Consider the following 21,466-nt stretch of genomic DNA (forward strand, 5'->3'; position numbering starts at 1 on the left):
TCTAATTTAGAATAATCTTAATAACATTTAAGTAAATTTATAATTATTTGGTTTATAATGATAATAATATGTGTATTATACTACTTTTTCAAATTAGTCCTCCATTATGTATATAATATCTTATAGGGTAATTAAGTATGATACATAAACAGCATATACTGCAATGTGTTGCAAATATAGTACCTGAAATTATCTATAAAAACATTGAAAATTAAATTTTAATATTTGAAAATAAACTATTGTTGAAACTTCAAATGCAGAAGAAATATGAAGATTCCAAAATAAATAAATTCCAATTACTCAAGATTCCACTGTAACTACAGGAATGCTCACTAATTTTAGCGTTATTAAGGATTTAATATTGAAAAAGTCAAAAACGTGTTTCACAACATCAAAGCAGTTAAAAATATTAAAGCTATTTGATGTGTTCAGCATATCATTTTTTACTTTAGTAAAGTAATATAATTTATATGTATGTATATGAAAAAACTCATGGATATAAACAGCATTACAAAAATAAAATATTGAAAAATCATTGCAAAGTAGTCTTTATTGTGCATTATGCTATGTTCAGTTTTATTCCACACATACACAGATTCAATTATGTATTCATAACATTAGTACAATTTTTTATAATACTGTAATTACATTGAATATATTTACAATAAAGAATTATATGTAATTTATTATGTATTATGTATTACATGTATATAGTTAATTTTCTAAACATACTGTATATATGACATGTAATTACTTCTTATTGCTGTGAATAAATTATTAAGAAAATTTTATAACAAAAACGGAATAAGCATTTATTTTTTTAATTATTTTATAGTATAATATTTTCCAAGCAACCTTATTAATTAGTATAAAATATAGTTTCTATTTTCCAAAAATATTTAATAATGTAATAATTTTATTTATAATTGTTGAATTAAAATAATAAGATTTAAGACTTTTATATATTGCAACATCTTTATTATCATATTACAAAAATTAAAGTGCTGCTTAAATATTTATATTTATATTTATATTTAATATCATTTTTTCAAATATTTATATATTTACAATGAAATATATAATATCATAACATAAGTGGATGGAGCAATAAAAAAGAAAAGAAAACGCATAACAATTTTTAACAGTAGTAGTGTGCATGTTGTTCTCATATGTAGATACAGTCAAGGTAGACACGTGCAGCTGAGACAAATGTCAAAATTTAAATGGTTGCGCCTCAGTGTCCGATGCGGCGCTGTCTCGCAAAAATCAGGTGGTCGAATATACCAGCTGTGTTACTTTGTACTTGCAATCATACATAACAAGGCATTTAACTTTTTAATGTAGGAAAATCTGCATTTTCAGGAAATATAAAAGAATTGTACATAGTATTTCGTATTGCTTGTAAATATCATTCAAATTTCCTTAATTTTTTGGAAAATCAACAAAAATAACACATGAGGAACTACTTTTACGCGGAGTAATATCGGAAACCGTTCGAGCGAGTCAATATTTATCCTGGTTTTTTACTGTAATCATGGTTTACTTTACTTGAAAAGTAAATCGTGGAGAATATACTTAAATTTTAGAAAGCTTCTAATAGAAAATTTTTTGAAAGTCTACATTTATTAAATGGCTATTCATCAAAACAATTTTTGCGGAGCAATAATGACGTGCTACGATCGCACAGACGCAAACCAGCTTCGTTCATTGGCTGAAGGAAGTGAGCGATTCACACATACGTAACACATGCTCTTTTCTGCAAATACATATTCACCAACACCAATCTAGAATTTTCGTACCAGATTCAGGAATGTATCTATCGCCTGAGATCCCTTTAACATTTTAAAAAATATCTTTCTTATTTCAGTAATTTATTGTTCCAGATTACATGTTTAAACATTCATTTCGTAACAAAACAACATTGCATGTAGTGATAATAATTTCGTATTGAGATCAAACTAATAATCCTATCAAAAAGTTTTTAACTTGAACAAAAACATATAAAATTCAGCTTTACCATTGCATTACAAAATGTAAACATTATATTTGCAAATTACTTTCGAATTATATTTCTATAATCGTAAATTTAAATACCATATAATAAACAATTTTCCATAAAAGTAGAACGGTAATTTTATAGAATTAATATAGCAATAGCGAATGCAAAGGCGGTAAAAATAATGTTTGATGTCTAAACAACTAAAATATTATGAAAGTTTATGTACAGCTGTAAAAATTGCAACTATTTAATGGAAAATATAATAGGGAGTTTAATGGTAATGCAATCGAGAATAAGCATGATAAATACGATCCTGGTTGCTCAGCACAAGTAGGGGTGAAGGGAGAGGCAGCTTCGCACACACACCGGCGCAGAACGAGGAACGAATTCACTCGCCGGCTCTCAACAAGAACGCGTCGACATATACACCGTGCTTGAGCGTACTGAGGTGATATATTTGTTATTTATCCTACGGTCGAAGGCGAGTCAATCGTAAAAATGGCCGGGGAAAAACGTACTCAGGATCAAGAGGAAACTTTATTGTCGGAAATGGTGATCTTAATTGACATCGAAGGCACCACGACGAGCATAAGCTTCGTGAAGGTAACAAAGACTATGGCCGTGAGGCAGAACGCGCCCTACAGTTCTCGCATTTCACCGGTTTTCCAACACATTCTCTGACATTACCTAATGATCAAAATTTTCCACACAGCTAATATCTCGCAGAGAAATTTCCGAACGTTATCATAGAGTCACTGTATGAAAAAAAATTTGTGGATTATAGTTTCGCGCGTATTGTGTGTGTGTGTTCTCTCTCAGCATTTACTATGCCGGCTGAAATCCAGTTTCAGGTTCCCTGTTCGTGAGACAGCGAGTTTCATGGCAGGCAATAGATGCTTTCGTCTAATCTAAAGCGAATAAAATATCATATAAATCATGTCGAACTTTCTTATTTCGAACATTAACATTTTTATATTTGTTTACTTTAACTGTTAATGTTCTTTTTTTTTTTTGCGAAATGTTGAGGTTGTTACTTTTAACATGTTGTAAATGAAAACAAACTAAATAAACATTTAAAAAATTCTGCACATTCGAAACGTGGATTATTTAGCTACCAAAGCATCACTGTGCGTAACATAATTACACATGCGATTTTTCAAAATAACGGAAACCGTAACGGCGCATCGCACAGTTAATTCGATCGACGAGCACACACCACATTCACGTTTACCTTCCTTTCAGGACACACTTTTTCCTTACGTACGAGAGAATTTAAAGAAATATATTGAAACTAAATGGGAGGATGAAGAATTCAAACAAGACTTTGAAAAATTAAAGGAGCAGGTAAATATTGGAAACAATTGAATATTAATGTAAATATTGTATGTAAAAATGACCGTTTTATCAATCAATATTGGAATATTAAAATATTTGAGGATAATATAAAGAATTATGATACTTGAATGACATGGATTGTTTATAGTAAATGTATATGTATATATATATATATACACACATATATATATATATATATTATACTACTCTTTTATTTATGTTTTAAATATCTTTCTTTTGTTGTTAAAATCTTAATTCAGTACAGTAAATTTAGTGCTTCAACTTTTAGTGATGTATTTTAGAGAGTGACCAATAGCATGACAGGTAAGAGGCAGCTGCTTACTGCTAGACATTGACCTGGGAACATTCTTTGTCCCAGAAGTTTGATACCCAGATTGCACATTTATCAAGCTTGAGATTGGAGCTAAATAAATTTTTAGTGCTATATTTATTCTTCAAATTATATAAATATAAATCAAATCAAATCATTGAATATTCATTTGTTTATTGTTATTTGATTATTCTTTTAGAATTTCATTTAACATACACATTTTACTTTTCTAGTTATTGAAGTTTTATATCATTACATGTTATTTCATATTATTTGACATTCTAAAACTCATTTACTTATAATAAATTTATTCTAATGTTATCACATATGTTTAAGATAAATATAAATAATATAGTAAAAAGAAATTTAAAACAAAAATAGAATTGAATACAAGAATGTTTATTATAAATAAATAATACAATTTTAAAAAAGTATAAATTGGGATAACTATTTTATAATTATTTGGTTATATATTCTTTTAAAAATAATGATATTTTTGAAGATATAATATAATATTTATAATAATATTTATTTATTATTTAAAATAAATTTCACGTGTGTGATTTTGTTAATAAAGAAAGCATTGTGTTTAAATATTCAATATTTTGATTGTAGGCAAAAAAAGATGAAGAAGATAAGATTGATGGTTTTGTACCAATTACTGGTACTAATGCAGAAGAAGAGAGAAAATCACTAGTAAAAAATATATTATGGCAAATGGATGGTGATCGAAAAACTGGTGCATTGAAACAATTACAAGGGCACATGTGGCATGAAGCTTATAATTCTGGAACAATCAAAGCACAGTGAGTTTCTGATAGTTCCTTCTCATTAGAATTTACAACAAAAACATTTTCAGGTTCCAAAATTCAATATTTAAAATTAGTACATGTAAAAAATGTAATTATGATATATATGATTATGAAATATGATACATTTTTAATAGTATGCTTATAAAAAGTTTATCTGTAAGCCTACTATAGATAACCCTGAATATATTTCGTAATTTATTGCTAACTATTATATTTTAATTAATATCAAGGGAAAATGCTATATATCTAAAAAGAGTTTAAAGATAAATAATGATATATAGCTATATAATATAAACACCATATGTAGTGAGGTGAATATGTTGTGTAAGGGCTCACTTCAGTTTGGCATAAATATATCACTACAATTATGATAAACAATTTATAACATAATGAACAATTAAAAATGATTCACCAAATGATAAATGAATTATTTGTATAGTGTTTATGAAGATGTACCGAAAGCACTAGAATCGTGGACGAGCGATGGTAAAAAAGTCTATATTTATTCAAGTGGTAGTGTTGAAGCACAAAAACTTCTATTTGGACATTCTATACACGGTGACTTACTTAAGGTACTTTATTACAGTTTACCTGTCATAGATGCCAGTACTTATAACTATATGAGCGTTGAATGTAATAAGTTATTTATATTATATTTTATTATATAGCTTATATAAAGTATAACACTATATTGTTGTGTGTGTTTTAGTATTTCAGTGGTTATTTTGATACTGAAGTAGGTGCAAAACAAGAATCAAGTAGTTATAAAAATATATTAAATAAAATTGGAGCTGAACCATCAAGCGTAATTTTCTTAACTGATGTTGTCAAAGGTTAGTAACTATGTATATCGTGATATATTAGCATTTACAAACCATAGTGATACTCATGAATAGATACTAATTCTTATGTTTTTCTATTATAGAAGCTGCTGCTGCGAAAGAAGCAGGCTTATCAACGGTTATAGTACTGCGTGAAGGCAATGCTCCTCTTACAGACGAAGAAAGAGTGGCTTCCACAACTATTAAGTCATTCCTAGATTTAACGTTTCAAACTTCTACAAAACGACAAAAGTTAGAAACTACAGAAGTTCAAGAAAATAAAAGTAAGAGTACATCTGATGTTAGTGAACCAATGGATACTTCCGAAGATGTTGAAATGTCCGATAAAGTAGAAGCAAAAGAAGTTGTTCAAGAAGAAGCAAAAGAATGTATAAAAGATCAGCAACAAAAGGAAGCTCCGATCACAGACGTGAAAATGGAAGAGCCAATGGTTATTGATACAAAAGATGCGCCAAACACTGAAAAGCTGGAAAATACAGCTGAAAAGGTAGAACTTCAGCCATCAGAGGTGAGTACAAAACTAGACACTTCCGAAAATGTGCAAGCTGACGTGAGTAGTAATGCCGAATCAGTAGCAATACCTTCAAAAGATGATGAAAAATCTGCGATTTCTGAAAAAGTAGAAAAGCCAATAGATACAGAGAAATCTGTAGAATCTATCCCAGAGGCAACTCCTACTGCGAATGACCCCTTGGACGTTGGAATGAGTGAGCCTAAATCAAAGTCTGAAGAAGTTTCTATTACAGAGAATAAGACTGAAGAATCGTCAAATACTGCTAAAGAAACTAAATCTGATGACGTGAAAGTGTCAGAAGTAAAACCTACTGAAACTGCATCAAAAGAGAAGGACAGTAACAGTATAAACGAAAAATCAGAAGAATGTGCTAATAAACCAGAAAAAGAAACGAAAGAGGAATCCGCTGAAAAAGTTGTAATTACTCCTAGTATAACAGAAACTAAAACATCAGAAAATGAATCTTCGGTAAAACCTGCGCAAGAAACCACTAAGACAGAAGAGAAACCTGCAGAAAATGGTAATGTACCATTGACAAGTGTAGAAAAAATTACTGCGCCAACGATAACAGAGCCAGAAGCTACTAGTAGCAAAGCAGATACAAATACTGAAATTAAAAATACGACAGAAGTAGCTAAAGAAACAAAATCTGAAACAGAAACAGAATTGACTAACGTAAAATCCCCTAAAACGAAAGAAACCGAGGAAACAACAACGTCCGCAAACGATGCAGAAAAACAAGTAAGTGCAGAAGCATCAAAACAGGAATTGACAGAGAAACCAACGAAAGAAGAAACTGTAGCGGATGAAACAAAAGAAACGAATACAGTGGATTCTGAAAAGAAAAAATTAAATGGCACAACACAAAACGGAGATACAGATGTGCCACTGTCAGATGATAAATTACAGAGAAATGGACTAAACGAGGGGTCATCGAATGACAATGTTAATTCGTCAACGAGCGGTAGTACATCTGCGCAAAATGGTGAACCAGAGAGTTCCTCTGAGACTAGTGCAGAATCTATAAAAGTCAAAAAGGTCGTTGATTCTGCAGTAGCCGATGGTGCTGGCGAACCTGACGTTGTTCCCCCTGTAGTTGTAGCTGCGACGTCTTAATCTTGTTCTTATACATTTTAAGAAGTCCTTCATACATAACCCCAACCCACAATACTTATCCGCAGATATAAACTGAAAAGTTGGCTCCCTACACCTTACATAAATCGTACGACGTTAAAGATGTAATACGTTAATTTAAAATACAGTTCATAAGATTTCTATTTCTTCAACAAATGTGAAGGAAGACGATGATGCGACATATACAGCGTGTTTCACGTTCGATTATCTTTTCTAATGTTACAGTTTGATATATCGCATGCTTGTCGATTATGTTAAATAGAAAATTCTTTAAAAATTCACGAACACTCAGTTCCTATTTCACTTGCTTAATTTATTTCGTTATACTTTGTCCTGCCATTTTTGGTTTGTCTACGCAAATGTATTTTTTATAGTAGACAGATTTATATACCTATTCCTAATTTAAATCGACTCAGAGATAATCGAAAATGTCATTCGCTGTTATCAGGCTAAAAAGTATTTTTGATTTTTTGTTTTCTATTACATTTTACGATGTGTATCCTTCTTTTGTATTGCCTAAACGAAATGTTACGGTATGAACATCTATAGGATAGCAAATTCATCATAGTTGGAGTATGCTAAAATACCTAATGTACTTTGTGCCAAATGAACTAATTCATCAGTTTGAAGATTTTTCTATAATTATACATATAATGTTTAAAGATCTGATCACTATTTTAGTTTCTAACAACAATCAGGGAACTTTGATTATATATGATTTTAAGACTGAATTGGTAATGCCTCGAAAAGTCGCTGGCTTTAGACCATACGATATAATTTTTGCATACTCTCTTGCGTACTTAATTTTATAAACTGATAGTAACACAGTGATCTTTGAATCATAAGTCTACACTTACTATCGATAAACTGTGTTTTACAATGAATTTTATTCGACTATATTAGATATATTTTTTCGCGTTGTGAGGAACGTTGTGCGACTTACTAATAATGTAATATCATATTCCTATTCTTTTTTTTTTTCTTTTTGCCTTTTTTGACATTTATTTATCGAAACATATACTTCTAGCTTAGAATGATGTTGGCCTATATGCATTGCGTATTTCTGTATTTTATATTGTGTATCATAATTAACATTTTATCGATATTAAGTTGATTTTGAGCGATTGGAAGTTTTGTGTTGCATTTATTAATGTCCTATAAAAATCATGACATTCGTATATGGTCAATGATATGACTGTAACATGGTGTATTGCACGTACTCATTATTTTATTAGTTATATAAAATGTATTTAATATAGAACAATCCGATTAGAAGGAAAAACACTTCGGTTTGAAAATTTATTCATTTATTCCTACGGATTGATAATGTGAACATTTTTTCTATGAAATGACCGCTTTTTTCCCGACAGTTTCTTTTCTTTCTTTTTAGGATTCGTAAATTATTTTCCGAATTTGACAAGAACTCGATTATTTATTTATTATCCATTCCTGCAAAATTGACTGTGATTTAACGATATGCTGATAGACATAGGGAATTTAAAACAATTCATTTGTTATTCACTTGTAGTAATTCCTTTGGCAGATTATCGTATTAATACTACTATTTTTATTGAAATTAATATGCATCCTGCCTGATTGAAGACACTGCGAAGACTGTAGACTGTAGACAGTATAATAAGCAATCGAAGCTTCCGTATTTTCTTCTTTCTGTTTTTTTATTTTGCTTCGTTTCCCTTCTTCGCCAGCGGCTATGCTAGAAAAGCTCAGCGATCCACAAAAAAAGCGAACAAATGAAATAAACGAATTGCGACGTCAGCGTGTTCTAGACTTGTTATCTATAAGTGCACATATAGTCAGTAACGATTATGAGACTTTGAACCTTAAACGATTGTGAGACTTTAAAGGAATGCATATTTTACAGGACACTTAACAGACCTCGCATTTATTTATAAGGTGTCCTTACAACTAAAAAAAAAAAAAACCATTTCAATACTCAGTAATTTTTTTTTTTTTTTTGGCGTTGCACGATTCATCATGAATTGATAGAAAGAGAATAGAGATTGTTAAAAAAAAAAAAAAATAATGATCTCCATTTATTACCTGAAACGGAATTTGAATCTTGTATGCTTGATAGTCCTCGTTTCACGATGAAATATATCCGAGGATATATCAGAGCGGATAAGACCGTTGCCGATGTTCGATTTGATCCTACACAATAACTTATCCTTAAGTCAGATATATAAGGAAAATTTCCAATTGATATTATAAAATCTAGTACGATTGCAAATTCATCGAATGCATAATCGATAACATAAGTGTGCCCGAAAATGCTCAACCGCAACGATTGAACGATTTTATTGAAATTATTAGGGTCACCTCTGTTAACGATGATTAAGAAAAATACTAAAAAGCTCGATGTTAACAGCCACGAAGCGTTAACGACTGTAAACTGCCGACATTTTGCCATAACGAATTTTTTAATTGTTCTTTCGGTAAATACCTTATATTTTTATATTCTGTCTATTAATATGGTATTTGAAGATGTGAACTGACTCTGCCAATCAGTACGATAAAATTAAAATCCTTGGACGCTAACTGACAATATGTATCAAGTTCTTCTCGGCTGACTTTCACGGCATCATCAGATATCATCATCCCCCATATCACATCCATTCTTGTTCTTGCGTCGATAGTCGGAAGAACCGAAGTACATATTGGTAATTTGCGACGTATAATTGCCCTCTACTACTTGCTTTCTGTTTTATTTTTATTCGAGTGCTCGATTTCAACGAACCTCGGTATTTTCTCTTCAAACGTACACGAGATCATGTTTAATTAATCATGTGAAATAGCGTCGTTGATGTTCTAAGTTTAGGGATCGTTAACACTTTGCGGTTTGATTCATAAGTATTATTTACAGCTATCGAAAACTTGATGTATTCTGATAAAACTAATCGGATAACACGCGATACGACAAAACGAGAATGTAATGTATTGATCATGTAAAATTCGATCGAATAAATTATTTGTTTCTTTTTTTTTTTTTTCAATATGACTATGAACCGCAAAGCGTTAAATTAAGAAACGTTTGTAAGTTTAACGTTAACATTTTTTTTTTACATGTGACGTGTCAACTTAGAGATCTTCGATCAACGTTTGATACTCGATTTGATGCGACCACGCTCTAAGATGTATGTCATTGCAGCTTTATTGTCTTATTATTCGCATATGGTCGCATGGCCGTCGTACACTGCCTTGTTATTTATTATCTTTTCACGATATAATATCGGATATTCGTCAAATCAATCGTAAATCGCTAATAAAACGTTGATGCTTTGTATTTTGTTAAAAATGAAATGAAACTAATGTGTCGCAATATACATGTATACGTATATATACATATATACTGTGTATATATGCATACGTACTATAGTGTAGTAAAAATGATATTTCTATATATAGATATTATTTTTACTCGTGACACATTTTATCAGTTGAACTCGTACGTAATATAATGGTTGTAGATCTTGTAAGCGAACCGAATAACGTGAAATCCATCGAGAATACGTTTTTCTTGCGTCTTACAAGTCGTACAGCTACTTAAATTGTATGCATAAGATTTGTCGTCCTTTCAAAATACCTTAGATACCGAGATACATTAAGTACCGAAGATAGGGAATACTAATAAACAATAGCTTCGTATCGATTAGCGATTATTATTTGTAATTCATTGGCTATTTTATGTAACATGTCAATATAAGTGTAGGAGAGAATGTACGGACTTAATTGATACTTTTTAACGATAACCTTCGACGGAGATCCTTAAAGACTCGTATCCTCTAAGAGACTGCTCCGTTGCCTTTCTTTCTCACTCGAGTATTTGAAATACTTTTTCTTTTCTTCTTTATTACACGAGATCGTCTGTAGAAAAATTACTATTTTCCAGTGTTTTCTAAACAATTAACGTATGTGTGTAATATGTATGTGTGCGTGCGTGCGTGTATTACATGGCAGGGGCACAAAACTCAGTTCTATTTCATCGTATCAAGTTCGACGATCATCGGATCTTAACACACATTTTATCGAACGATGAGTAACACATTACTGACTCCGAAACGGTATGCACTGTACAGGAAAAGAAAAGGATTGAGGATTCTCTGTTCTCTCTTGAACTCTTGACTGCATTCGTAGAGCAAAATAAACGAATTTTGCAATTAGAATCCGAGCGTTCCATTTTTATTTCATTGTTCCTAACGAAGGCTTCGAATTTCCGCGAGTAAACTTATTTTAGAAGAGAAAGGATAACCGTGATATCGAATCGAAATCAGAGCGTACTCATCCTTATATTCTTCATACTGTAAATTTTGTTTAGGTGTATATGTTCTTGTGGTAATATTATTACATTAAATATAATGGGATAAAGAAAGAAAGAAAAAGAAAAAAAAAACGATTAGCGTCCGCAACATAGAGTTAAAGGAACGGCATAAAAAGATAAAAAGAATTGCGATTAAAGTATATCGATGTACATGATTGAAAACTAATCCGCTCTCGGTATTGTTTCCTTGAATTGGTCCGTGCTACTCTTGTCCTCAGCTAGTCGATAATGTTAGGTGCAGCAGCATTTTCACCCGATCGATCCTGAGTGCTAGTCATTCTACTATGCGCACCGGAGCATCAATTTTCAACCAACTAATTCACTAGATCGAGATGTAAAAAGTCTCCGTCATTTTAACGATAATTTCCGTTGAAGCAATAATATTGTCTGGATACGATTCTTTTTTTTTCCTCGACATAATGTTAAGAACAAGATGTATCGAATATTTGGTACTTGAAATACATATTGTTCGAACGTATGAGATATTGCTTTTTCTACGACACTTTTCTCTTGTATAAAACGCTGAAATACCATTTTTTACTGGGAAATGCAAATCATCTTGTAAGATGTTTTATGTTTCGTGTAAGAATATGAAAAAACTTTCAGTGTCGAATGCAATGGTTCAATATTTAATATTGAAGGTACACTGATTTAAAATTACGACTTAAAAGACATTAAAGATTAAAGAAATTTAAAAATCCAAATAATCTGTGTCAATAAGAGACTTCCTTTCTAAATAAATAATTTATAAAGATTTTTCAATACGCTCTAATATATCATGCTATATACTTTTTCTACTTGTATTAAAAAGAAGAAATATAAATTCTATTAAAAAGAATACTAGTAACTTTGAAATGTTCTTGCTACCTTTACATACATATATATGTACACGCTTTTTGTGATATTTTAATTAACTTCTTCGTGTAATTTAAACTTTATGCGTTTGATTATACATATTATCTTATAATATTTTTCTTAATACATTCTTTCAAATATGTACTCGTTTATCGATTAAATTATGTCATATTTATTTCTCTGTTGTTTAATTTCTATATAAATTTCTTTTGCAACAAATAAATTTTATTCCTTTATCTATCTATCTCTTTTTCCACGTATATCAACATTTTAAGAGTGCATGTTTAGAAAATAATAAACGAGTCTAAACGTTCTCTACTAGACGTTTGTTTATATAAAATTAAAGGCTGCAAGCGTTTAAACTTTCTCTTGCAGAACGTATGCTATGCGAAGGGAATAAAAAACTGTTTTATAGTCGCTTCTGTTTGAAAGCCTTTACTACACGCGAAGTAAGTGTAAGGTCTTTCACCGGTACAAAAAAGTTCGCGTACCTAGCCTCAACTAAGTGTTCGTTTTAAAACCTTTTTCTCGTACGCTACAAGTAATACATAAGCTTCCTTTTCAATGCTATGCTTTGCTACATGTTATCTCGGCATTATCTAAAATTTAATGATTTCTCTTCGCGAATATTGCACCTAATTGCGCCCTCTTATTCTTTGTACACCTTTTTGCGGTAAAGCGTGCCCTTCTATGTTGATTTATATTTCCATGCTGCTATGCAGTGTATGCAGTTTCTGTCCCAGGCACCAGATATCACGAATGTAAAATCTAATCCTAAGATGAAACCACGACCGTTTAATACCTGAAAATGGTTTTAACCATAACTTTTCTTAATTTCTCCTTTAGTTTCTCAAAGTACAAGTGTATACAAATATTTTTTTCTTTTCTTTGTGTTTTAGTTACATCGGGAACACAGATAATTTACTTATTTCATCTGTGTAAGGAATACCGAGACGTGATTCTAAGTGTTGACAAATATCATAATACTCATAATATGGTGAAGTGAATTTTTAGACGGTTTTTTAAAATAAACGTTTTTTATGCACGCTTCGTCGATGGAAGCATAGAGAGTCTGATTAAAATTTACGTGTTTCCGTGTTGGATAGTCTATACCAAAGATGAATTGTTATACATATATTGTACGACGAAGTCTTTTTAAATAAAATAATGAAAATTCGTTTTCAGTGTTTTTACATATCCCCTGATACATTTCCTCGTCTGAACCTTAATAAAATTCTGCGGTATTTTTTATCTGTAAAGGTATAGCGTTTAAATATTTTATATCCATTTTACAGTGATGTGTACAATATAAAAAAGTTGGTTAAAGTGATTTCTAAATTTTATTATTATTAAAAATATGTAATTTAAAAAGTATTTTTTTTAATTTGATTAATAATGATATAATTTGATTGATAATTGATAAATAATTTATATCCTTTTTATTGTTTATTATATTTTTCATATTTTTTAATTCTATTTATGGATGCAATTTTAATAAATACGTATAGAGCAAAAAGATACGTATAAATTTAAATTATCGACTCTGTCTATAACCGTTATACTTTTTTATGGTATCAACAGATGGCACTGCTGACACTGTTTTAGTACCTGCATAAATTTTACAAATCTATATCAGTATACAATTTTTAAAAAATTAATAAGTTGGAATTACATGCTTGGTTTACAACATTTTATACCAAGTCCTCAAGTGTAGTATTTTAGAATTAATCAACAATAATTGCAATTGATTACCCATAAAATAAGAATATTTCTAAATTATCTTAATGTATGGTTTAGTGTAGATTGTTTGAACATCATAACTGTATAAAAGTGATTAGGTGAAGTTTGGAAAAGTTAATTTCATTGATTAATTAATATTTACTAAATTGCTGAACAGTATAACAGCGAAGAAAAGGGAAATGTTCGTTCATTTTCAGTAAAATAAGTTGTAAGTAGTAATATAACGATTTAATACAATTTTGTTCCTTTATTAATATAGTTACCTACATATGTATGTGTTAATGTATTAATCGATATTATATCTAATTATTTTCGTACTTTTCCAACATAATATGTGATGTGAGAAAGAATTCTGTTGCAAATAATTATACACTATTAGTACTGTCAGCGGTTAGTAACTCAAGATAGAATATTTTGATTTCTCTACGTCAAATTTCAATTTTTCCCATTGCATAAAAACTTTCAGTGGAAAAGATAGATGTATATGCGCATGCGCTGCCTAGCGACTGCAATTCGAACTAAGCTTATAACTGGAGTTTAAACTCTTATGTAAAATAATATTTACTTTCATTTTTGCACGTAATGTGCGTTTAATTTTTATTATTCTCATTTTTTTTTTTTTTTTTTGTATAACACACAAAGATATTTAGATAAGTATTTCAGATTTCAATATTTATGTAAGCTTCTTTTAGAACATCAGAAATTCCTATTCGTAGGCTATGCCAAACCTACTTTCTCACTGCTCCCTTGTGTTTTATATATATATATGTATATACTCACTAAGAATACTTATTTAATTACATTATTGTAGAAATTATTGATCTTAATTGACGAAGCAAAAGAACTAAACGTGCATTATTATTATTATTGAAAATAAATTTTTATGTATAATTTAAATACAACATAAATTAGCAATATTTTTTAGCAATCTTAATAGTTTATTATTATTTTCTTTAACTAATAATAGTATATATTGTTACAATAAGTTTTATATTATACGTATATATATATAATTGCTAATTTCATATATTTATAAATTATAATTTTATGTTGAGTTTAATGAATCTACGAACCATGAAATTTTTATTAATTTATATTATAATATATTTTTTAACAATTTATTATGTATTTGCATTTATGTATTCATTAATATTAAAATTAACATTATATTTATCAGTTATCCCGATGATTATATTTATTCTATATTTAAAATTATTTTAACTTCGTTCATATAACAAATATTGCAATTCGTGTTATACTATAAGCTTTTATTTATGTTTGTAGTTTGGAAAAGATATAATAATGTTAAATATGGAGTTATTAATCATATAAAAAAAACATTCAAATAATAAAATGTAGAAAGCTTTTCTAAATCTCCCTTTCTAAACCTCTCTAAAATTTTATATAATAACGCCTAATTTTCATGATATACAAGTATTTTAAACATATGAAAGCTTTATTGAAAGTTTTGAATTCAATATTGAATTTATAATATTGAGGTTGCTGTAAATTTGAATATTTTACTAACCTCTAATTAATAATTTGAAAAATGAAATAATATCTCATTTCATAAACACAGTATTACTATAATACCAAAAAAAAAAGGATGCTAAATTTTTAATTTCATTAATTAAGTTCAATAGTTTCAATAATAATACAAAACTTTTGGAAATATGTGTACATTAGATGCGTATTAATAATTTTCCTCTACTATTATAATTTATTGCTAATAACTTCATACATTTAATTTTCAAATGAAACACTTGTATCGTTTTCTGTTTGAGTATGCACGTATCTGTCTTTTAGTAATTGACCGTTTTAGTTCGCAGTGGCAATAAACAATTTTGTAGAGAGAACTAATTTGTAAGTCCATTTATTACTGCTAGTCGATAAATATGCAATGAAGTTCGAAAGACGGGATTTTTACTGGAAATTTTAAATTCTAACTCTAACATCAAGCTAGCATTGAATCTCTTTCGTAATTTGTGAACGGTAAAAATATAAAACACAGTTAAAATTATTTTACGTTATCGATCGTGTTTGTTAAAGCTATAACATTTAATGAACTTCTAGTTTAGGCATTTGAATAGAATAAAAAATATGTAGGTGTTTCGATACTTTCTTTTCTCAATCGTTGTCGCATAACCTCTTTCGTTCTTTTGCATGAAAAATAATTTGTCATGTATGAAAAATACTTATATGTATTTGTGCTCGAACGCGTCATATGTCATAGAAAATCAGAATTTGTCTCAACGATCACATCAGGAATATTCTGAACATTGTAAATTATAACGAACAATTCTGGCAACAATATCGCAAGGCTTGAATCAGCGTGCACAGCGTCTCGTAAGAGCAGGAGAGCGGAACTCGAACTGTCTTCTCCTTCTATTTGTCGGACTGTGCTCTTATTTGCTGGCTCTTGCGTCCCTCTGCGACTCTCTTTCTCTGTCTCTTTCCTCCCTGTCGATATCTATATACCTACCATTGCGTCTTTGTCTGGCTTACCTTATGTACGTATACACCGCATCTTCCTTTCTCTCTCGCTCAATAGGGTGAGATCGGGCCACGGACGTATTCGACAGGATTGGACCAGCCTCTGACGTCATTGCGTGGACCGACGTATCTCGTTGACGATTGTCGAAAGCATGCTGTTCTCGCGCCTCTATATATCCACCTACAGCAATCAGCGGCAAATTCAAACACATGATAAAGTTAGATTTCTCTTGTATTGCATTAATCGAACGTTACTTTTTCTCGTGCCTGGCAACGATGAGTGAATTAGGTACGATCGTTTGAAAAAATTAGCCTCTCGTCTCTAACAGTGAATTATCGATTCGGATGGTTTTTTGAAATTCCAACGAAATCTAAATTTCCCAGATAGAACTCTGGACAGGCTGGTATAAAACTGTGAAGCAAAAAAAGAAAAGGGACGAATTATTAATTTCTCTCATGAAGGTGAAGTCCTGGAGTTTTAAATATGGATTTTTACGGGTCGTGTATTCTTTATATATATATATTTATATATATAATATATATATAAAGAATACACTCTCGTTTCTCTTGTATATGTATATACAATTCCCCCATTCCTCACGTACCATCTACGTTATTGCTTGTATTCTTTGTGCTACATAGAAGTCATAATATGCTTTATAAAACCGTGGATTCAACTTCTCTTGGTGTTTATTAATATAACGTTTATTATACGGTTCTAAAATTTCGTTAGTATTACTAATTATAAGAGAAATTTTATTTTAAGTAACGAATGTCGTTTCTTTTAAATGAAGAGGAAAATTACTCCCATTTCAACGATATAAAACATGCATAGTAAAATATTAGTATGTACTCTACATAACCATAGTCTGAACATTGGCACAGATATTTTTTTTCAAAAAGGTATACGTATTCGTTCGAAAAGGTTATCCATTTTCGAACAATTAAACTTATTATAAACTAATATAAAATTTTTCACAAATTCAACCAATTAAGTGAAGAGAAATAATTTTCAATACTTTTCTATGGTTTTTAACAGAGGCTGCCGTGCTCCTAAGTACTGCGTGACATCATACTCGTACGGACATAAGGTACCCGAAAGAGAACAATAATCGACCTCGCTCAAGATGAATGACATCGAAGTCTGCGTAAGCGGCTACGTGCTCCGATGTTGAGGAACATCAGCAAGGGCGCTAGCCGCAGAAAACAGTAGAGGTTAGGTATGGCCAGGACGGTACGTTCCAGGCAGTGGAGAGAAGAGTACCCGGAGAGAGCACCCGGGCCGGGTAGGTAGGTAGGTATACATAGGTAGGTAGAGCGCAGAGGCAGACGAGAAGAGACGACCGCTTGAAATCCCTTTCTCCTTCCCGCCTTTCCTGCCTGCTTCTCTCTACCGCCCGTCCGCCATGCCACTACGAGCGAGCGAACGTACAGCTAGGCCGGCACAGTCCTGTAGCCCATTTGGCATTTCCCCAGCTATAGCGGCGGTCCTGTAGCCCATCGTTGTTATCGTCCCGCAGCTGCATAAAGTCGGCTCTACCTCCCCTTACCCCTCTGACCCTCTCTCCATGCTGTCGACCAACCGCCCGTCCACTCCCCTCCTCATTCTGTTTCGCTCACCTCGCTGCTCGACATCAACGTTTCTTCCTCCATCTCTCTCTCTCTCCCCTTCTCTCTCTATTCTTCCTTCTCTCACCCGCCTGCCGACCTGATCGTGTTGCCCTCCTTCCTCCCCCCAGTCGTACCGACGCTTCGACCAATCCCCTTCCTTGTCGCCCCATGAGCTCTCGTTGTCCGCCGTTCACTTCTCTCTCCCACGAGCCTGCCAGCCTGACGTTTCCCCCACCGTACTCCTACTACCACTAACATTCCCTTATTCTACATCGTTACCGCTAACTCACACACATATACCATCAGCAGCATTGGTACCACGTTTCTACAGCGACGCAACGGTGGCGCCGCCAGACAGGGACGCCTCGAAACGTTTTTACCCTCCTCTCTCTCTTCACCCGTCTGATCCAACTCCATATACCGTCGACGACGCCTGATGCTGCCGTGCTGCGGTATATACTCGCGCACCGTCCTTGTCGTTCTATCGATTCCCTACCTTCCTCCTTCCTCTCTTACCCAACCTCTTCTCATCCTACTCGTCATGTGCCCCCTCTTTCGCTTTTCTCTCTGCGTCTCACTGCCAGCCAACTTGCCTGTCTGCTTGCCTGGCTTGCCTGACTGCCTTGCTCGTTTACTTACTTGCTTGCATGCTAGTCTGCCTGCTAGGTTGCTAGCCTGCTTGCTTGGCCCGCTTGCTTCGTTCAACCTCTACGTCGGTGTAACCTTGGTGGAGAATAACCCGCCGTTCAATTCAAGGAATTATGACGGCCCCTCGATTTTCTCTTTTTCTATTTGCTAGCCCCTCTTTTTCGTTCTTTGTCACTAGTTTCCTTCTCTATCCCTCTTTCTCTTCTGTTTCGAGATGAGTAGAGAGTAAAGCCAGTTCTTTACTTTGCTCGTTGGCGCTCATCCGTGCTGATATTTACGCGCCTATGGGCCCCGTGCAGCGAGCGCCGCCATTACCTGAACTCCACCAATGATATCGTTCGATATACAAAGCGAGTTCGAGAATCGAAAGCTGCGTTCCAAAGATATAATTATGAAACGATATTTTTCAAAGTTCCTTGAACATCTTCAATTTGCGCCGTACGTTGATTCAAGCGACAAAGAAAACGTACAATTTTGAAATTGTGGCGACGCGGAAGAAATATACATGTGCTTGTTAAGAATTGCAGAAACAGCGCCATCGTCTGACGATGGTGCGCAGGAGTAAATGAATGCGTTTCGAGGTTAGGTTATTTGTAATATAATTCTTGATATTCGATTTGATTATTTCAATTGAACAGTTTGAAAAGAACTTGTATTTGTCGTAGCAGCTTTGTTCTTCTTCGTTAATCAATTCGACTATGCAATTTTTCAACATAACGATGAACGATGGCCAACCGGTTTGAAGGTTAGATAAAGAAGCTACAGCGGAAATCAGCGTACATTAACGAACACAGAGAACTACTGATGGCGAGTATGTTGTTCGATCGTTAATTATAAATACCGTGCACCTACCATACATGTTCTTATTCTGCGTTTATATATATATATATATATATATATTTTTTTTTTTTTAACGATCGATGATTATATCAAATGCATTTCATCTTTGTGTTAATCTACTTTTTACAATTAACACTATATAAAGTCGTCTCATTTTAAACGATAACAATCAATAGAATAGCGTACATGCTTATTTGCTGTGCATAACCATTAGTTTATCTTTATTACGATAATAATCAGATACATTATCTTCTCATTTTTAATACATGAATTTGATCTTAATTTCAATATAAAGTTTCTTACGGTGATTATTAAATAAACGTAATTTTTATTTAATACGTAACGAACTTGAATTTATCGCCAGAAAATTCCGTGGCTAATCGTTTATTTCGAACGTGTCATTGTGTTTGCCTCTTTCTCTTTATCGCATTATACGTATATATTTATTCATTTCATGACGTCGATCAGCATCATCATGCGTCTGTAATGAAATTATAGTCGGTATATATTCATTCAATGAAATTTATGTACAGTATTAAGAAACCCACGCAAGAAAGAGTAAAAGTTATTTCATACTTGAACTAGTAAACGAAAAAATATGGCATTTAGGTTAATCTGCGTTTCTAGACGTTGGTAGAATGGGAGGCACACTGTCCGTGTTTAAACGAAACTTTCAGCGTAATGAAATTTGAATTTAATTAGGTAGAATGAAAATTTAGTTTTATTAATTATTTGAATCATAACCGGAAAGTAACGACGCAGTTTCACGGCGTTCACGCCGATATGCACGAGCTCACTCGTAAGTGCAGAGATCGCGGAGAGGCATGAACAAGGCTGATCGCGTATACATATTTCGAGGAATAGGTGCGGCAATTATCGCTTCACGTTAATTTTTGGTGGCTTTATAGATGGCTGCATTGGCGTAACCAGTCAATGATTGATCGGCTGGAAATCTCGGCAATGGTATACCGGCCAGAATTAACCCTTGAGATACACTCCGTATGTCTCGCGGGCCCTTCAGTCACTTGAAATTATCGGCGAGCACGGTGAGTAATTGCACTTTCAATTGGTAAATTATTAAACCCGTCGCATCTCGTTTGTTACGTCCGTGTTTTGATTGTTATTGAAATCCGCTACGGATTTCATTCTTTCTCCCTTTCTTTTTTTTTTTTCGATAATCGTACATTCAACCATATTCACCGAATTAACAACAAGAACAACAACAACGGCAGACATTCGAATTTCATTTTTTTCTTCCCTACGAATATTTGAGTACGTTCTTTTCACGTCGTTAATTAAAGATCTGCCCTGAACAATCTTGTGTGATTTTACATGTTTTATACGAACATCGAAAGCGGACTTTTTAATCGAGTTCACAATCGGGAAGGGGTTATTAAACGATTTCGTAGCGTTCTATTACGTTTTACGAGGAACGTCTAAAAGTTGTTTTACTGTTGGTGATATTGAGGTTACGTGACTATGCGGTTCAACGCCGGCTATTTCAAGTATTTTAGTGCGCTCGTTATTCTGTTCGTTTGGCGGGCCGGCGCATAGAAATAGCAAAAGAACGCAACTTTTTTTTTCATTCGTTCTTGACCTTTCGGGAAAAACGATCGACCCCGCTCCGCGTTCCTGTCGATGCAACCCTGTCGGTTCGTAGGGTAGAGGATGTAGGATATCGTTCGCGCGACATCAGTGTCAGTCACTTGTTGAATGTCGGCCAGCATGTACGGATGAGCATCCGGCGTGCGTCCTTGCAGTGTTTTTCGCTGCAGCCGCGCGCATTTCTCCTCTCCATTCGTCTGAGGTGTTGTACGTTGCCTGGTATAAACTCGGGTCGCCGTATAAATACCGGCGCACATTTTCACAGGCAACCAGCTTCGTGAAACGGAAATAATTTTCTCGGCAAATATCATGGATTCTTAAAAATATAATATAGTAATATTTTAATTAATTAAGGTTATAACATTTGAATA

General features: G+C 32.6%; 1 protein-coding gene and 3 long non-coding RNA genes across 6 annotated transcripts in view; 2 read left to right on the plus strand and 2 right to left on the minus strand.

Moving 5' to 3' along the window:
* Positions 1-2,365: 2,365 nt before the first annotated feature.
* On the plus strand, positions 2,366-11,781 carry Enoph (enolase-phosphatase E1). Its single transcript, XM_072020768.1, has 6 exons — positions 2,366-2,602; positions 3,242-3,343; positions 4,281-4,471; positions 4,917-5,049; positions 5,187-5,310; positions 5,403-11,781. The coding sequence occupies exons 1-6, from the start codon at positions 2,498-2,500 to the stop codon at positions 6,947-6,949; spliced, it is 2,202 nt and encodes a 733-aa protein (XP_071876869.1). The 5' UTR covers positions 2,366-2,497; the 3' UTR covers positions 6,950-11,781.
* Positions 11,782-15,089: 3,308 nt separating this feature from the next.
* On the minus strand, positions 15,090-18,779 carry LOC139996413 (uncharacterized). The gene is made up of 3 exons (XR_011802233.1): positions 18,642-18,779; positions 16,647-16,803; positions 15,090-16,572 (listed from the first exon to the last, which is right to left on the minus strand). It is a non-coding gene; the product is annotated as an uncharacterized lncRNA (long non-coding RNA).
* A 109-nt stretch (positions 18,780-18,888) lies between these two features.
* LOC139996411 (uncharacterized) overlaps positions 18,889-21,466 on the plus strand; it is a 283,455-nt gene continuing 280,877 nt past the window's right edge. Inside the window, exons 1-3 of one of the 3 annotated variants that reach the window (XR_011802229.1) lie at positions 18,889-19,231; positions 19,319-19,461; positions 20,399-20,536. This is a non-coding gene — a long non-coding RNA (uncharacterized lncRNA). The remainder of the gene's footprint in view (positions 19,232-19,318; positions 19,462-20,398; positions 20,537-21,466) is intronic. The other 2 variants (XR_011802228.1, XR_011802230.1) reach the window with 2 other exon arrangements.
* On the minus strand, positions 19,685-20,405 carry LOC139996416 (uncharacterized). The gene is made up of 2 exons (XR_011802236.1): positions 20,067-20,405; positions 19,685-19,971 (listed from the first exon to the last, which is right to left on the minus strand). It is a non-coding gene; the product is annotated as an uncharacterized lncRNA (long non-coding RNA).

The sequence above is a fragment of the Bombus fervidus genome, chromosome 18 (assembly GCF_041682495.2).
Source record: "Bombus fervidus isolate BK054 chromosome 18, iyBomFerv1, whole genome shotgun sequence".
Classification (NCBI taxonomy): Eukaryota; Metazoa; Arthropoda; class Insecta; order Hymenoptera; family Apidae; genus Bombus; species Bombus fervidus.